General features: G+C 37.1%; 1 protein-coding gene across 4 annotated transcripts in view; it reads left to right on the top strand.

Annotated features, from left to right (window-relative positions):
* The window catches only part of ERC2 (ELKS/RAB6-interacting/CAST family member 2), a 406,794-nt gene that overhangs the window by 38,477 nt on the left and 351,937 nt on the right, over positions 1-16,380 (top strand). For 3 of the 4 annotated variants that reach the window (XR_010784376.1, XR_010784377.1, XR_010784378.1), the window contains exon 3: positions 13,568-13,984. Coding sequence is in view for 1 of the 4 variants with exons in the window: in XM_066558029.1 (XP_066414126.1) it covers positions 12,933-12,956; positions 13,568-13,984 (441 nt within the window). In the remaining 3 variants the exon portion in view is untranslated. Of the gene's footprint in view, positions 1-12,932; positions 12,957-13,567; positions 13,985-16,380 lie in introns of all 4 variants that reach the window. The other variant, XM_066558029.1, reaches the window with a different exon arrangement.

A 16,380-nucleotide genomic window follows, 5' to 3' on the forward strand; every position in this document is an offset into this window, starting at 1 on the left:
ACTGAACTTGTGTTTCCAATACAACTGAGAATATGGAAGAGAGGGTCAAAGTAACAGATGAATCATGGAGCTGATCAGGGTTATTTCAGTAAAAGACAGCTGGGAGAGGTAAAAAAGCCCCCAGTGAGTACCTTTGACATGGCTCGAACAGACTGAATGTGCTGTGTTTTTTGTTAGAAGTGATAGCAAGTGGTTCATTATTCACCTGAATTTTGAATTAGGACTAAAGTTATATTAAATAAAAAGTATGAAATAGGCCTTTGAGCTAAGGCTGTCTGATTGACTCTTGCAAACATCAGTGAGATCAGTATGTCCTGTTTGTGAGCACAATTGCAGTTTTAATGCCGTAGGCTTTCTTTTCATCTTTGGGGTTTTTTTTAATAGAATAAGATAAGTGATAATATAGAGGAATTGAAGCAGGAAGAGAAGGAAAAAAGTTGTGGAATTCATATCCTGTGTTGTCTGAGATAATGGTTTGACTTGACAAAAGGTGAGTGTTCCATTGACCACCTGTTTGCTTCTCTCATCGTGTAACATCTTTGTATGAAATACAAAAAATGATCATAAGAAAAAAATAAAGCCTGTAATGCAGTTTTTACTGCCACCATTCTGGCAAGTGTTCTCGTTAGGGATAAAAGGTAGTGTAATTCCTTTGAAGTTCCATTTTATTCTCATTTCTAGGATTTCTAATCTCTTTCATGAACTCCACGATCACAGTTTTTGATGTCTAGTCCTCTTCTCCTCCGTGTCTTTGAACCCAGTCAGGCTGTTATGCTTTTTGTACCTCTGCCTCATTGGTGACAGTTCCACACCCCTGAGTGTGGCATCATTCCTTAGAGAAAAGGCTTTAATTATTTTTCTTCTTGTGTAGAAATAATTTTTAATAAATGCGCCTGGGGTAGCTTCCTGTTGTTGTTAGCAACTATATCTTCCCCCTGTAGAGTGAATTTGAAGTAAGTAAATTATCCTGTGATCATCAATCCACTTATTTCACCAGCAAATTGATCTACAGGCTGCAAGTAAGAATGTCTGCTCTGGAGCCCTGACGAGTGTTGTGTTTAATGCTAATTTCTCTGTGCATCTCTAATAAAATGTCTCTTGATTGGAGTGATGCTAATGTTTAATTAACAGACTCTTCTGTTTGACATATTTTGAATGTAGGGTTATACACAAGCTTGGCTTCTTGGGCTAATAGATTTGACTGTAGAGATGTTAGATAATACAGAATAAAATATGATTTCCCCCCCTTTTCAGTTGAAAAAATGAATGCAGTTTTCTTCATAAGTATAATTGCATTTAGTAGCTTAAGATGCAGGCTTCTAAATTAATTTATAATAACTGATATAAGTTCTCATTTCTGGTGGATTGTATCCTGTATAAGAACTTCCTTCGCACGGGGCTTTCTCATTTGCTGAGTAGCATACAGGTTTGATCTAGAGAATTCTGGGACAGATTTTACACCTGAAGGAGCATCTTGCAGTACTGTTTACTTCAGAGGTGTGATGTAAGTGCATTTGCTTCTTTATAGATTGAGTGAGAAGGCAAACTGGAAATTCTGGGAGCTGCAGCATGTAAAATAGTAGCGAGCAATTCCCCTGCAACTAATCCTTTGCTGCTACAAATGATCTCATCTGTACAGCATTAGATTATTTCAGATCAGGATCTCTTCCAATTCTTAGTGCTTAGATGGCCCTGAATTAGAGAACAATAATTCAATATTTTATTACCTCTGGAAGCAGTGCAGTTGTTTGAAATATCATCAATATTAATTTTTCTGTGCAATTAATGTGCATAAAACTGTTCAAAAAAGTGGAATATACTGTTTGTTACTAAGAATGTGGTGTGAAAATAACATTTTGTAGAGTGATGATTCTCTTGTTTGTTAGAGGAAGAATCTCAGGTGGAGGGGTTGGAATCAGCTCTTCTGGATTTGATGCAAGAATACTAAGGACTGGTGACAGTAATAGCTGGGCTGAGAGAAGGCATTATGAAGAGTAGTTTGAAATGTGGGAAAACCAAGTAACAATTGCAAAGATCATATTGCTTGTCACACTCATCCTTCAGTGGTAGTGCTCTCACTGCCATATAGGCTCTCAGGCTTGGAGGCAGAGCACTTGTATTTTCCAACACCTTTGCTCTTAAGGATCAACAAATAGTGACCAGAGCAGGAATGCAATGATGCTTTGTTTCCCTTAGTCCTTATATACAAATGCTTATCCATAACCTTTACATTGAAATTAATTTTCCTTTGATTATCTGACTTTTTAATATTGTTCTTCAGTTTACCAGATTATTATTTAAGTAACCTGTGCTGTAAGAAGTGTGATTTTTGCTAGAACTCTCCTAAAATTCTAGGATGGAATCTGAATGGTGTCCACCAGTGGAATTATTTACCTTACAATAACTAGGTGAGATAAGAACATGAATCAAGTGCAGCGTACTGACCCTAGGTAGTCTGCCTTCTGAGAGATTAAGTGCAGCAATGTGTGATTATGAGTTTGCTAGTTGATCTTAAGGCTTTCATGAAAGTCAGGATACAAATTCTAATCAATGTGGTGAAACAGAGCTGAGAAAATACTGAAATGCTTTCCTTGAGAATCCCCTCTAGGAACAGCTGTCTCACTAAATTATTGTCAGTGCAGTCTTTGGGCACCTGTACAGCAGAAACAGCAAAACTTGTACATCTTTGCAACAGCAGAAAGTAAGCATAATAAAGGATCATATACAAGTCAAATATAAGATGTGCCTGAGCATGAGTGGAAAAGTAGAAAGATATAACATGATCTAACTTTTTACAAAGAAAAGAGCCTACATGTTTTACTCAGTTATTGACAGAAACGGATATTAGCTGAGCAGGATGCATGGAGTGTTTGGATGACAAGAGGAGTATTGATTCTATACTCTCACTTCCTTTTATACAGAATAGAACAAATCCTCTCTGGTCATACAGTGCAAAAACTGGGGATTAAGGCAGGCTATGTTGAAGGGGATATTCATTCTGGTCACAAATCTGTACTTAAATTGCAATGAGTTTACATTATATAGCCAACAGATGTGTAAGCATGTGATGTGCAGAAAAAATGCCTGGCAGTTACAATTAAATAAACATTTTGTATTTCAAGGTGGCTCTAAAATCCCTTACCCACTCCTGGATCTTTTGGTGTCTTATCCCTAAGGTGGGTGGTGGAGAGAAAATCAATAGTAGTGGTGTGCTTGTGGAACTTAGCATGGTTTTTTGTGTGAATGTAGTGCTTGGAGCACAGAGCTGATCATCAAATTGCTTTATCTGTTGTTACCTTAAAAATTGTTTTCTTTTGCATTTGGTTGAAAAGTAGTTGCAGAGATTTAATAACACCTTTCTTTCTTTCTTAATACCTGTAAAATTGAATGTTCTTACAAGCATGCTTACTTAAAGCAGTGTGAAAAATGAGGACAAAACCAATAAACTATTGGAGGAAAAGTAGATAGTGCTAACAATTGAAAATTCATCACTATGGAATGCATTTGGCCTGAAATGACCCAGTACCTGTATATTTAATTGAAGTTGGCAACAAAGGGCCCCCTGAAGGCTTCTGGACACTTCAGGAATTTGAACACCACTAAAAATTAGCCCAGCATATGGGTACACTACTATTTCAGTAATTAAGGTTATGCAATGCACCTGGGGTGAAAAGGATGAGGGATAAAAAACAATCAAGTAGTTGAAAATGGAATATTGACTGCATGTGAGTACAAGGTTGTATCTGACTGTTGGTGCTTGCAGTGCCCAGAGAGCTGGGAGTCAGCACTGCCCAAGCTGTGGGGTGTCACCAGGGCAGGGAAATCAGAACTACATCAGAAATGTTGGTTCTGTATCAGAACTTGGAACAAAGAGCCAAGAGTTGAACAAGGAGTTCAGCTTGATTTCTTGATAAGTGCTGACTGTAAGTCAATGTATACACTGAATGTGTGTGTGTATATATATATTTATATATATGTGTATATATGTATTTATACATGCATGTGGTATGTGTCTGTGTGCCTCCCACTACAGCTATTGAATTATGAGGGGAAAATTACAATCTCTTCTAAAATATCTGATTTAGGCTGCTATTTTTTCCTATCCTGTAATTTCTAATCCTTAAATAGTCTTATTTATCCTATGAACGTGGCCGTATTCTATTTTTCTATGTTGTGTACATGGCCGTGGGTTTTTGCCCTTGCGTTTCGGCGCTCCGTCAGGATTTTCTGCGGCTGGGGATTTAGTGCCACCTTGTGGGAACACTCCGGAGCTGCAGATTTTTTATGGGCTTGTCCTGGATTCCTTTAGGCCATGAACAGACTCCTATGAAATGTGACAAGAATAAATCCAGATTTAACAAAGTTCACTGCAAAACCCAAGTTCTCCCAACTTGTGAAAGCGTATATTTGTTAGCTGCAGGTATCTTTTTGAGCCCTGATCATTTCTTTCCTGCATATCTGCATTTCTTTAGTAAACCAGGATGAAATGTCTTCCCAGATGGTCATCCCTGCTTTGTGATGCATCATTTGTCACTGTTGGATCTAACAACTGTTTTGAGTGGAGCCACTGAAATCCCTGTATCGATTTTTTTTTCATTTTTCTTTTGCTGTATCAGAACACATAGTTCTAAGGCTCCTTTTCAGATTGTTTCAATGGGAAATGATTATGTATTATGGTTAATCAACTCACAGTACTATTCCTAGTAGTGAAAAAGAATTGAAAGCTGAAGAGTGCTCTTTTATGTATTTTGCTGATTAAAATAGACCAGGGGGAGGTTGAAATTGGAACTTGTATTCCTGGCTTACTAAAAGCTGTGCTTGAAATTGTCATGTGAATAATTTGTATTCATATGATTTTTGTAGTGGCTGCATTTGAGAATATATAGTTAGAAAGTTCCAAAATGGAAAGGTGGCAAGGGTAGGGAGGTCAGCACAAATAATAAAATGTCCCATTCCCACAACTTTCAGTGTTGCTCTGCATTTGCCTCTTCTGTCAATGGAGACTTCCTGTATAGAAACTTCAAGCCCCCAGTTCACATGTGAATTAAACATCAAGGTTTGCAATACAGTGCTGAGGTTTTGTCTGCTCTTCTAACTTTCCTCTTCTGTGTCTTTCAAAATAGTGTAAAATAATCACCAAAATTACCACTGGACAGACTGGCAGGCTCTCAGTCTGTTGGAGTTCCCTGTATTGCTTCTTAGATATGATATATAGAATGTGAACTTTTACAGTGTGTCAGGTATTAAAGTCCTCTGAGAAACAAGCCCATACTGCGTATTATGTGAATACTTGTTTTCATTTTCTGACATGACTCAGTGTTTTGTGGCTTGCTGTTTACTGACTGTAGGAACCTTTTCTGTTCTGTAATGACTTTATAATTGGAAGCACTATTTGGACACCTCTTTAGTTTTCCTTTATCTGCATTTCTCTTTGGTAGCTTCAGCAGAACCTGCACTTTGTCCTCAAAAATCTCCTTCCTCAGATTTTATTTCTTTAATAAAAGGAGTGGGATGTTTCATTAGAGGCAGACTAAAAAATAGGAAAATAGAGCCCAGTTTGTTTTTTTTTTTTTAATCTGGGAAAAGGATTCATTTTATTCCTTTTTTTTCCAAGGTAATAGTGAGTTCTCTGCCAGAAGGAGAAACTCTGTAGCAAAAGTTTAAGCAGATAAAGGGAGGATCTGAAGATCAAATACCACAACTTTTTCAGTGTTTGAAATGTGACCTTGTTTGCTCTCAATGCTCTCCTTTTGTAAGCAATTTCTTGACTTGGTGCCTGAAAAAAATTCCTTTAATGTACGCCGACCACAGTTCTTGAGAAATAAGAAAGTAATAGGCCTGTTTAGCATCCAAGGTTTTTGCTATGCTATTATTTTGACTGAATCAGCAGGCTGCACAGTACATTCTACTGTCCAAAAATAAAGAAGAAAGTACTTGCCAAATATTTTTGTTGATTATCAGGGCTTTTTTTAAAGCTGGCAAGTAGTAACAACAAATTCTTAACTTTCTGTTCTTCATTAACTGCAATTTGCATGATGGTTCACACTTAACTGGTGTTAAAGAATATAATCCCATGGATATGAAAGTAAGAAGACAAATATTCCCAGGTTTTTGGGCAGGTGCATTTCAGTTGTACGTGACCATGGAAGTAGGAATAGAGCTCAGTTCCCTGTGACAAATGCAGATCTTAATTCACACACAATCCTGCCTCTAAATTAAATGTGTGCATTTGTTTTAATTTCTTGGCCCACTCTGATCATCACTAAGCCTAATTTCTCCCCAGGCCCCAAACCAGCAGTGAGGAATGCTGATCCTATGGCATTTTACTACTGTTTAAAAAAACTCCAAGTAATTATGTAGTCCCTGGAGTTTTCTGAGAGCAAAAATTGCTCTCCAAAAAATCAGTAATCTATTCTGGAATCTGACAGGGCAGTGCTCAGTCTGTTCCTGGTCCACTGGGGACATAGGTGATTTCACTTTCAGGGGAGCTCTGCATTTTTTTTTTCTTTAAAACCCTGATCATACCCCCAAAACAAAAACATGCTCTTAGCTTCTCCCAACATTTGATTAATCAGTTCCTGTGTTGATAACAAATATGTAACCAATTTTATGGAGTGAAAATGAACTAAAGAGCTATAGCTTGGTGAGGCTGAGACAAATAATATTTTACCAGTTTTTAGTTACCTGTTTGTGACTTGCTGACTTAATCTGGATATGGTCGTTTCTGTACTGGGCATTGAAAACATAATATCCCACTGATTATAATAAAAGAGTAATAGAATACTATTTGATAAAAAGCTTGACATTGAACATCTTTATGCTGGGAAAAAAAATCTGCTTTGTGTGTGGAGACTTGAACTTGGAGATCAGCGAGATTTTGTTTTTTATTTCCTCCAATTATTATTATTTTTTGAAGTAAAACAGAAACAAAATTTCACTGTATAATAAATACACAGTGCAATGTTTTGTTAGTGAACAGTACTTATTCAGTTATAAGAATTGTTTCCACAATGTTTTGAGAGCTTTGTGTATGTCGGCAAATATCTTGTCTAAATTGAACACATTGAAAACCCTTGATAATGTACTGTTTCCTTCTGAAAGCTTGTGATTATTACTTTAGGGGTATATTTATTGTGTTAAATCTTTCTTCACTGGAAAGCTTTAACAGCAGAGAAGGCCATCTCAAAAACAAAGGCTTCCAGAAGGTACCAGACAGTACATCAGCAGAATTGAAACCTTACTGTTCCTCTAGATAAAAGGCAGAGGAGATAACTGGAAGTCTATTTCGTGAGAAATAGAGAACTGGGAATGATATGCTCCTGTACTTTTTTTTTTCCCCTCTTGTATCTATTTGTTGTCAGTGGGGTTTGTGGGTGAGATCAATGGGGGAGTTGAATTTTCTTTTTTGTTTGGAGAAGGCCTTGAGTGTTTTCTCACTTTGCTAGACTTGAGCTCTGGTGATGGGAAACTCAGACCATGTTTCTGTTCAGTGATTGCAGTTACTCCTGGGATTAGCTGTAGGACAGGAATTCTGCTCATCTTCGGTAAACAATTGGCAGACAGAATACAAATCACAAGCATTGATTATGTAGAGCCAAGGCCATGAGGGACATTTTGTGTGGGGAGGGTAGAGGCTTATCATCCCAAATGGTTTAAAAGCTTCCTTGGGGAACCTTAAGTGCTTCAATCCTGAAAAAAGGAGAAACTTTTTATGCAGGCAATAAAAGAGTTTCAGAGGAACTGGAGGTGGTGAGGGGATGGAGGATTTCTCACAGTGCATAGTTACTTTATCTGTCGAGAATAATTTTAAAACATGAATGTCTAAGATTTATCTTTGAGTATGCAGGACTTCTAAATCCTGCATTGTTCTTAGCTGTGTAGTTAATGTTCAGACAGAACTACTGGGAAAAAAATAATAATCTGCTGTTCTTAAACTGACATCGATTTCCAGGCCTTGTTAAAAAGTATTTTATATTTTCCCCTGTAAATTGTAAATATACTATTTAATGACTCTGGCACTACTAACACTATTTCTTGAAAGGGAAGAGGTGAAAAAAAGGAGGTCAGTGTTGTCATAGCAGCATAATTGTACTACTTAAAAGTTGTCATGGTAAGGATCACCTAAATACAAACCCCTGCATTTTGCTATGATACTGATGACAAAGGTTTAATTAAACCTCTTTTCAATAACTAAAGAAATGGGTTCCCCCCCCCCAACATATATCTTTGCAGATTATTCCTCTCAAGTCTGTTTGACTTGTTACATTTCTAAAAGTCTCTTCCTCTTGACCTTCTGGTTCTTGTGATTACAGGCTACAAGATTTGGCACACCAACATCTGTCAGCCCACAGCAAAAAAGGGAATTAGGAAAGAAATTTACAGGTTGTTCCTTAAAAAATAGGTGCAAAGCTCCTCTGAATTTGCAGTACTAAAGCTTTTTAGCCTGTATGGGGATGCATTTTTGTTCAGTGACCTCAAGTCTTCAGGCAATACTTGTTTTTTTGCCAAAATACTTATGTGAGATGACCTGGAGAAGCTGACTGAATAGTAGTGAAGTCTGATACTTCAGATTAAATATGCCAGCACTGCCCTGTCAGATTCCAGAATAGATTACTGATCTATTGGAGGGCAGTTTTTGCTCTCAGAGAACTCTAGGGACTACATAATTTTTTGAAGGTGTTTTAAAACAGTAGTGGAAAGCCATAGGATCAGCATTCCTCACTGCTGGTTTGGGGCCTGAGGAGAAAATTACATTTAGTGATGATCAGAGTGGGCCAAGAAATTAAAACAAAATGTACTTAATGAGAGTATTTACTTTAGAGGCAGGATTGTGTGTGAATTAAGATCTGCATTTGTCACAGGGAACTGAGCTCTATTCCATGGAAAAAAAAAGATGTAAATGTATATGACCAGATTGCTTATTTAACTTGCAAAGCCCAGGATGAGGGGCAATCTTAAGGGAATGATAGAGCACCTTGTTGGGCCCTTGATTATTAATGGAGGAGGAAAAGGAGGAAAGGTTTGAACAAGAAGCTGATGGAGGGGGTGTTCTTTATTAGTGTTTGTTCTCTGGAGCAATTGTACTGAAACCCTACTGGCCAGGAAGTGCCTGGGTATGGGCTGCTCATGGAACATGGAGAGTGAATCTTGTGTTTTCTTTTGCTTCTGTGCATGGCCTTTGCTTTTGTTTTATTAAACTGCCTTTACCTTGACCCATGAGGTTATTTCATCTTCTTCCCCTCCTGCTCCCACTCCTGCTGAGGAGGGGAGTGATAGGGTGGCTTGATGGAGTCCTGGCCTCCTGCCAAGCTCAGCCCACCACATCTGTGTCAAGAAATGCAGATTTAAATGTATGTGACAAGATTGCTTACCAAACTTGCAAAGCACACTTGTAAGGGCAAGCTTTATAGAACTTGACAAGACACCAAATTTAAAGGCATAAAGAAAGAAAAAGTAAGGAAAGTCAGACAAGAATTCTCTCTTTTCAAATGTGTGGTTATATCAGCAAACAGTGTTATGCAAAAGCTCTCTCACATCTCACGCTCAGAAATTTTAATGCTGAAGATTCATCGTGTGTGGTCAGAATCTCTTGCTATTCCTCCCAAATTAGATTTGTCTTCTCCTTCCAACTCTTTCTGTCAGTCCTGTTTTACTCAGGCAAAATTCTAGTCAACGGATTTTCAGTGGGTTTTTTTGGAGACCAGATTTATGAATTGTAATAGGCAGATGAGGAAATGCATGAGAGAATTAATTTCTTAATTTATGGTAATGAAGCAAATGTCTCCAATTCCCCTTCTTTTTTTCTTTAAAGAAGAAAATTAGGATTTGCATGTTTTTCTTTAAAAATACTTAGTTACAAATATTTGCAAGTGTAATGCTTGTACTTATTTCAGTAGCACAAGTAAATTTAATGTACAAATTGATTTAGATGCAGTTCATAAGAAGGCTTTCAGTAGTCTGTTTCCTCTTAATGATAGAGCCTCATACTGTGGAGAAATAAAATAGAACAGTAATAGATTATGGAATTAATAAGGAAGCATGATTTTAGAGAATGAGAGTATGGCTGACAGGATAATTTGCTGTTATATTTGTTGAGGTCTATTCTTCAGGTATAGCTGTAGCTTTCTATAGCATACAATTACACAGGATGATTTTTTTGCAAAGTCTTCCGTATAATTTTATATTTGCCACTGCCAAGAGACCAGACTGTGTCAGCTGATTCAGCCCTGCCAGTTCTCTGTTAACTGGGGTGGGAAAGAAACAGGAGAATCAGGAGCTAAAATCCAGTGGACTGGGTTCTTGAACGTGTTCTTGGCTTTTGGTGGCCCTGTGATGGTGCAAAGCTTGAGAAGCTGTGTGCTTCTGTAGGTGGACCAGCAATGTGAAATCAGCAAGTCTCCTTGTGACTTCATTCCCCTCTGCTGTTCACCACATCTGTGGCTTTAGGATGCTCTGGAAGTGTTTATATGGCCCAGGTCACACTGAGGCAGGCGAGTTCTCAGCAGGCAATTCTTTTGGGTGTAGTTAGTTGGCATAGACTAGAGGATCTTCCTTGTGTAGAACATGAATTGAAGTCTGGGAAGAGCTGTTAGTTAATCTTCCTTTTATAGTTTTATTTCAGTTTATGGGGCAATTCACAGTTCTATGGATCGCTTCTTGGAGCTGGGCTGTAAAGAAGGATTGAAAAAGTTCTGAGACAACTATTTATATATTGTCAAGAAATTGGCATGGAAATATTTCTGGTCAACTGGTCCATTTTTAATAGAAATTATAAAAAATGCGATAGATTTTACATGTTTTTTAAAAAAAATCCTGTAAAGTTCTGTGTCTGTAATGACAACCATGTGACAGATATTCACAGCACTCCTACATTCCTTTCCCTGCAGCTAATTATACAATTTCTTTCCACCCTCACACCATTTGTTCTTTCCTTTCCTTAGCAAGCTGCAGATACAAAAATCTGTGCCAGCAGAAGTCTAAATCTGGTCCACCATGTTCTAAGTCTTGAAGGTGTACAAAAATGGATTCTTCTATGTCAAAGTAGCAGTAGTCTGCCACAGTTGAGGCTGTTAGTTTTAAGGTAATTACAGAGAAGCAGCCAGAACTACTGTCATGCTTAGTGATGAACGTGGGCCTGGGTGGAGCCTAAGGAGAGCATGCACAGGCTGCTGGGGGCAGAAAAGGATCTTTTCTCATTTATCTTAACCAGAATTGTTGCTTGAGTTCTGATTTCTAATTATTTTTGTGTCGATCCAACAATTTTTGGTATTTAGAGCTTACATTCAGAAGGTTTGTGTGTTATCAATGTCAAGTTTATTTTCATTTGTGGGTTAGAACATGGTATTTTAGAATGTTTTCTTTTGCTTAGCTAGATTTCTATAGACATATTAACATTTTATATATAGGAACTACTTGACTTTGGAAAAACATTCGTTTGTAAATAGGTTGTAGCATGAAGTAATAAATATTGTCTGATTTAACATTAGGTGGATGCATCTTAAATCATTATTCAGATCAGGGAAATAACTTTGACTATTTCTGGGGTGCTGGTAGTTACTGAATATTGCTGTTGCTTAGATGTAGCCTGGTAGTTCAGGGAAGGTTCTTGGTCAGGTGTGAGAAGTAGGACAGTGAAATAACTTTAGAAGCCAGAAGGTGTAGTCAGTCTTGGGGTCACAAACAGTTGGCACATTAGTAGATTCAAAGTGGGGAAGTTTTTACTTCTAAAGGATTTTAAAGTTTACTGGAGTTTTTAAGCTTATTATAGCTAGTTAAAAAGATGGTGAGATTAAGAAAAGATGAGTTGCCATTAAATAAAAGCAGGGCTGTAAATGAGTGGCTTACATGTGTATGTTCTCAACTGAGTGTGTGCCTAGTAAGATGCAGATACTAAGAGAATTAAGATCTGTACATAGATTAAAGTAGTGCTTATTTAATGATAGAAGAGATTCAAAGTGTCTTACTGAATTCTACCACTGGCAATACTTCTTTTCCATTTGAAATAACTGATAAAAGACATTATTTCAAAAGGTTGTTTTCTTAAGGTGATTTCAAAAGGTTGGTTTCTCAAGGTTTAGAATTTTTCATTTAGTTTAAATCATTGCTAAAACACGGCAGATTTACATGTACTTGTGTAAAACATGAAGGTAGTATCAAATGAAATGTTTTGTTGTTAGATTGGTGTCTGTGTTGTTGCTGTTTTGGTTTTTTTTTGGTGTGGTTTCTGTTGCTGTTCTGTTTTTTAGAATGTGGAGTTGCAGAACATCAATTAAACCTAAAAGATCTGATGACATGCATTTAAGTCCCCTAATTCCTTCAGTTAAATGTCTTTTAGTGCAGACTGTCAGCCTGTGCAGGATTTCATATTTCTAAAAGCTCAGTATGCTGTGTAAGCAATGAGTGGAGGGAAAAAATAAGAATAAAAACAAATTCAGATGAGGATATAATCTGAAATGAGCATCATAAGCCATAGCAATTTAGGCTAATTATCTGTACTCCAACCCTAACATGGGAAAAATCCATTTTGATTTTGATCTGCGTTGAGTAAGGGAGTGCAAGACGCACCTCTGGAACAGAGACAGATCCCTGTACTCAGATGTAATATAATATTTTAGGACAAGTTAGTGTTCTGAAAAACCTAAAAGTGTAAAAGAACAGCAATGTCCAATAGGAATGTTGTAATTTATCATGGGACTGATTATTTCAATTATGCTTTTCTTTGTCACCTCTATTGAATGAAGTCTGTCTATAAGTTTATATGTTTGAGTACTGTGAATTTGTTGTTGCCTTTCTGTATAACTCAATAAAATTATTTTTTTCTGTTGAAGATACTTTTTGTTGAATTCAGTTCTTTCTGTTGAAACTCCTTTGCTTGCATCTGACCTTTATTTATGTTGATTTTGCTTCATTTTTTTGTTTACCATGCTGTTCAGTTTTTGGATGCCAGAAGAACAAAGGTTTGTCCACTACTTGCAGTAAATTTATTTTTCAAAATTCAGTATCGCTTATTGTGGGTTTTTTTTGTTTGCTTTTTAGAGATACAGTAATCCTGTTTACTAAACTTTTCATAGCTTTAGCTTCCAAAATGAAAAAATGAAACTGACTGGCCCCAACTCAGCCCCTCCCCAAAGTCCCCTTTAATTGTAGTGAGGGCTTTGATTGACTTTATGAACAGCAGTACTGTTGAGCACCCTGAAGAGCAGATTTATCTTTAGTCTATGAGGTAATTTAGAAAACATGGAATACTGAGTCTTTGAGCTTTGTAGGTACATTGATTGTTCTAATGGATGTGTCACTGCCTAGTGTTTGCATTTGTTGCTATTAATTTTATCTGTAGCTGGCATTATTTTGTGTCTGTGTATGTTGTCTTCTCTTTTCTTTCTAGAAGCACTTGAAAGCTATCATTACAAATATTGTCACCTGCATTTGATATTATATAAGATCGTTTGGTATACTTTCATTACTAATTCTAATGACTTTTTGTAAAAGCATACAAGATAACTTGAATCAAATACTAATCCTACAATCAGATCCTAAGCTAATTTTTTCTCTTTTGTCTTTATTGCAGCATCTGCAAATGACAATCCAGGCACTTCAAGATGAGCTTAGAACCCAGAGAGACCTTAACCATCTTCTCCAGCAAGAAAGTGGGAACCGAGGGGCTGAGCATTTTACCATTGAGCTCACGGAGGAGAATTTTCGAAGACTTCAGGCAGAGCATGATAGACAAGCTAAAGAGCTCTTCCTGTTGAGAAAAACTCTAGAAGAAATGGAGCTTAGGATTGAAACACAAAAGCAAACACTAAATGCCAGAGATGAATCAATAAAAAAGCTTCTAGAGATGTTGCAAAGTAAAGGTTTGCCTTCTAAAGGAATGGAAGATGACAATGAGAGAACTCGAAGGATGGCAGAGGCTGAATCTCAGGTTAATCATTTAGAAGTGATTTTAGATCAAAAGGAGAAGGAAAACATGCATCTTAGAGAGGTAATTAAAAACTCATTTATTTATTCAAAGTACATATTTTTGTTAAAAATAGTCATGGAACTTGTTACAGTTTTAGAAATATAATTAGAATATTTAAGTGGTTTCTTTTTGTGCTCTAATTTTTGGATGAAAAGGATAGCATGCATTTGTTTTACATCTGTAATAAGTACTCAGTAGGACTGTATGATATTTGAAAGCAAGAATAAGAAAGTATGGAAGAGAAGTAGGTATATTTGGGCTTATTGTTTCTGAAATGTTGCTTTGCAAAGTTTCTTTATCCTTTCATTTTGATGAAGTGATATCTGGCAAGTGAAGACTAGACCTACTGAAGAGGGAAGTGACACCTGCTGCTGCTCTAACTAAGGAGTCATGAGTGCATGCTATCTTTGTCTTGGGTTTTTATGCCTCTAGTGTTTGAAAAGAGTGTTTTAAAATACTTTTCCTTCCATATAAGCAAAGGCTTCTGCCTATGTGTATTTCTACTGTATTTTCATGTGGGGGTACTCCAACTTTTTACATAAATATACTGTAATGTCACAAAAACACTGTGCTGCTGACTGTGCTCTACTTTGAGAAAACCTAAATTTGATCCCAAGCCCACCTGCACCAGCTGCCTACATCACTAAATGCATTTTTGGGGCTGGATTTGGGATGATTGGATTAGTACAATTGAAAGAAAATCTGGCCTGGTGTCAAGCCCATCTGCCCCTTTAGATTCCAGCAGTGTTCCCATGTGCCTCTGTCAGGCAAACAAGGCAGGCCCAGTCTTCCTCACCAAGACCCTGCTAAGGAGGGTGAAAATTTGCAGGGAGGTTGTGGACAACTACACACAGCAAGGGAAGTCAGGATAAACATTTCTGTTCACTGAGAAACTCAGCAGCAGTGTGGCCACTGACACCACCAGTTTGCCTGACGGCTCAAACACAAATGAAATTAGTGCAAGAGCTTAAGAATTAAGCTTGAGATTAAGAACAGCTATTTACATCTAGAGACTGTTGGCGCAAAATATTTTCTTTGCTGTGGACAAATTATTTTATGTTTAGCTGGTGTTCCTCTCTAACCTAGAATATGCATTGAGGACTCTAGTTTCTGCTGCCCATTTGAAGCTTAGAAAGTGGAAAATGTCATGATATCCTTCAGTAAAGTTTTCTTGTGGAGATGTGGATCCTGAATCTTTTCACAGGCAGAATTTTAATTAAAATGATGTAATGCATTAATGGATTCTGAAAGGAATTGCATAAGGAGCTAATGATACTGAATTTGTGATGAGGAAGGGTTGTGGAATAAGTTCTATAAACTAGCAGACAAGTTTCTGGATTTAGGTCTGCATACACTGTTTTCAAAGACAGGTGATTGTGTGATTTTATTTCATCTGTTGTATCAGTTCCAATTAAGTTTGTGAGCCCTAATTTGGCTATATATGGGACATGAGGAAATTTGAAGAATGTTTCTAATGAAAATGGTTATCAAGGACAGTGAGAAGTAGAACTAAATTGAGCTCAAAAAATAGATGAAATGTAAGCCTCCAAGTAAAGTCCAATTGGCATCCAGTTTACTGATTAGTCCAAGACATGCTGAGAGGAGATATTAGGGCTACCTATAGACTGTGCATGTTTCTCCTGTATTTATACTGAATTGATTTGATGTTCCCCGCAGTTGTTCTCAGGGGCAGGGAAAAGTGTTGTTTCTCCCTCAGTTTATATGAGATTATAGAGGTTGTCTTTTGTCTGGAGTGCTGCAAGTGTAAAATGGGATTTACTGCTCATGACATGCTGATATACCTTGGTAAGTGATCAAAGTTTAAAATTTTACTGCATTTGTTGCTTGGAATCTGTCCCAGCCAGATTGGCAGGAACTGTCTAATGTTTTGGACATTTTGGCTCACGATTTCATTGTTCTTATAAGAATTCAAGGCTTTGGGTGCAGTCTCTTTCTCTCCAGCTCTCTTTCTGTTGCACATAGTATTTATAGGTTTTATTTTTATTTATTTTTAAGTTTCTGCATATTTGAAGTTGTAGGGGGCTTGGAAGTATGATGTGCAGACTGTAGGAACTCTTTAGAAACAAAATGTTTTAGTAGGTGCCTGTTTGTTTATCCAGGACTCTGGATTTTATTGTTCTGCTTCTTGGAAAATGTACTGAGGTTCAAATTTTTTCTTTTGCTTTCTTGTTATGGAAAGTTGTCTGCATGCTTTGAAGTAACATCAGACATTATGTCTAGTTTAAAAGTATTACATATTTGTTAAAATTCCAAATAGATCAACCTTTGATCTTTATGTGTAACTTGGTAAATCCTTGTTCTGCAGTGCTCATTTGAATTTCTCTCTCTGCTTTTAGTCTTCACGCTGTACAATACAGGTTCTCAGTATGATAAAACAGAGGTTACTAGGTTGAATC

The sequence above is a fragment of the Molothrus aeneus genome, chromosome 12 (genome assembly GCF_037042795.1).
Source record: "Molothrus aeneus isolate 106 chromosome 12, BPBGC_Maene_1.0, whole genome shotgun sequence".
NCBI lineage: Eukaryota > Metazoa > Chordata > Aves > Passeriformes > Icteridae > Molothrus > Molothrus aeneus.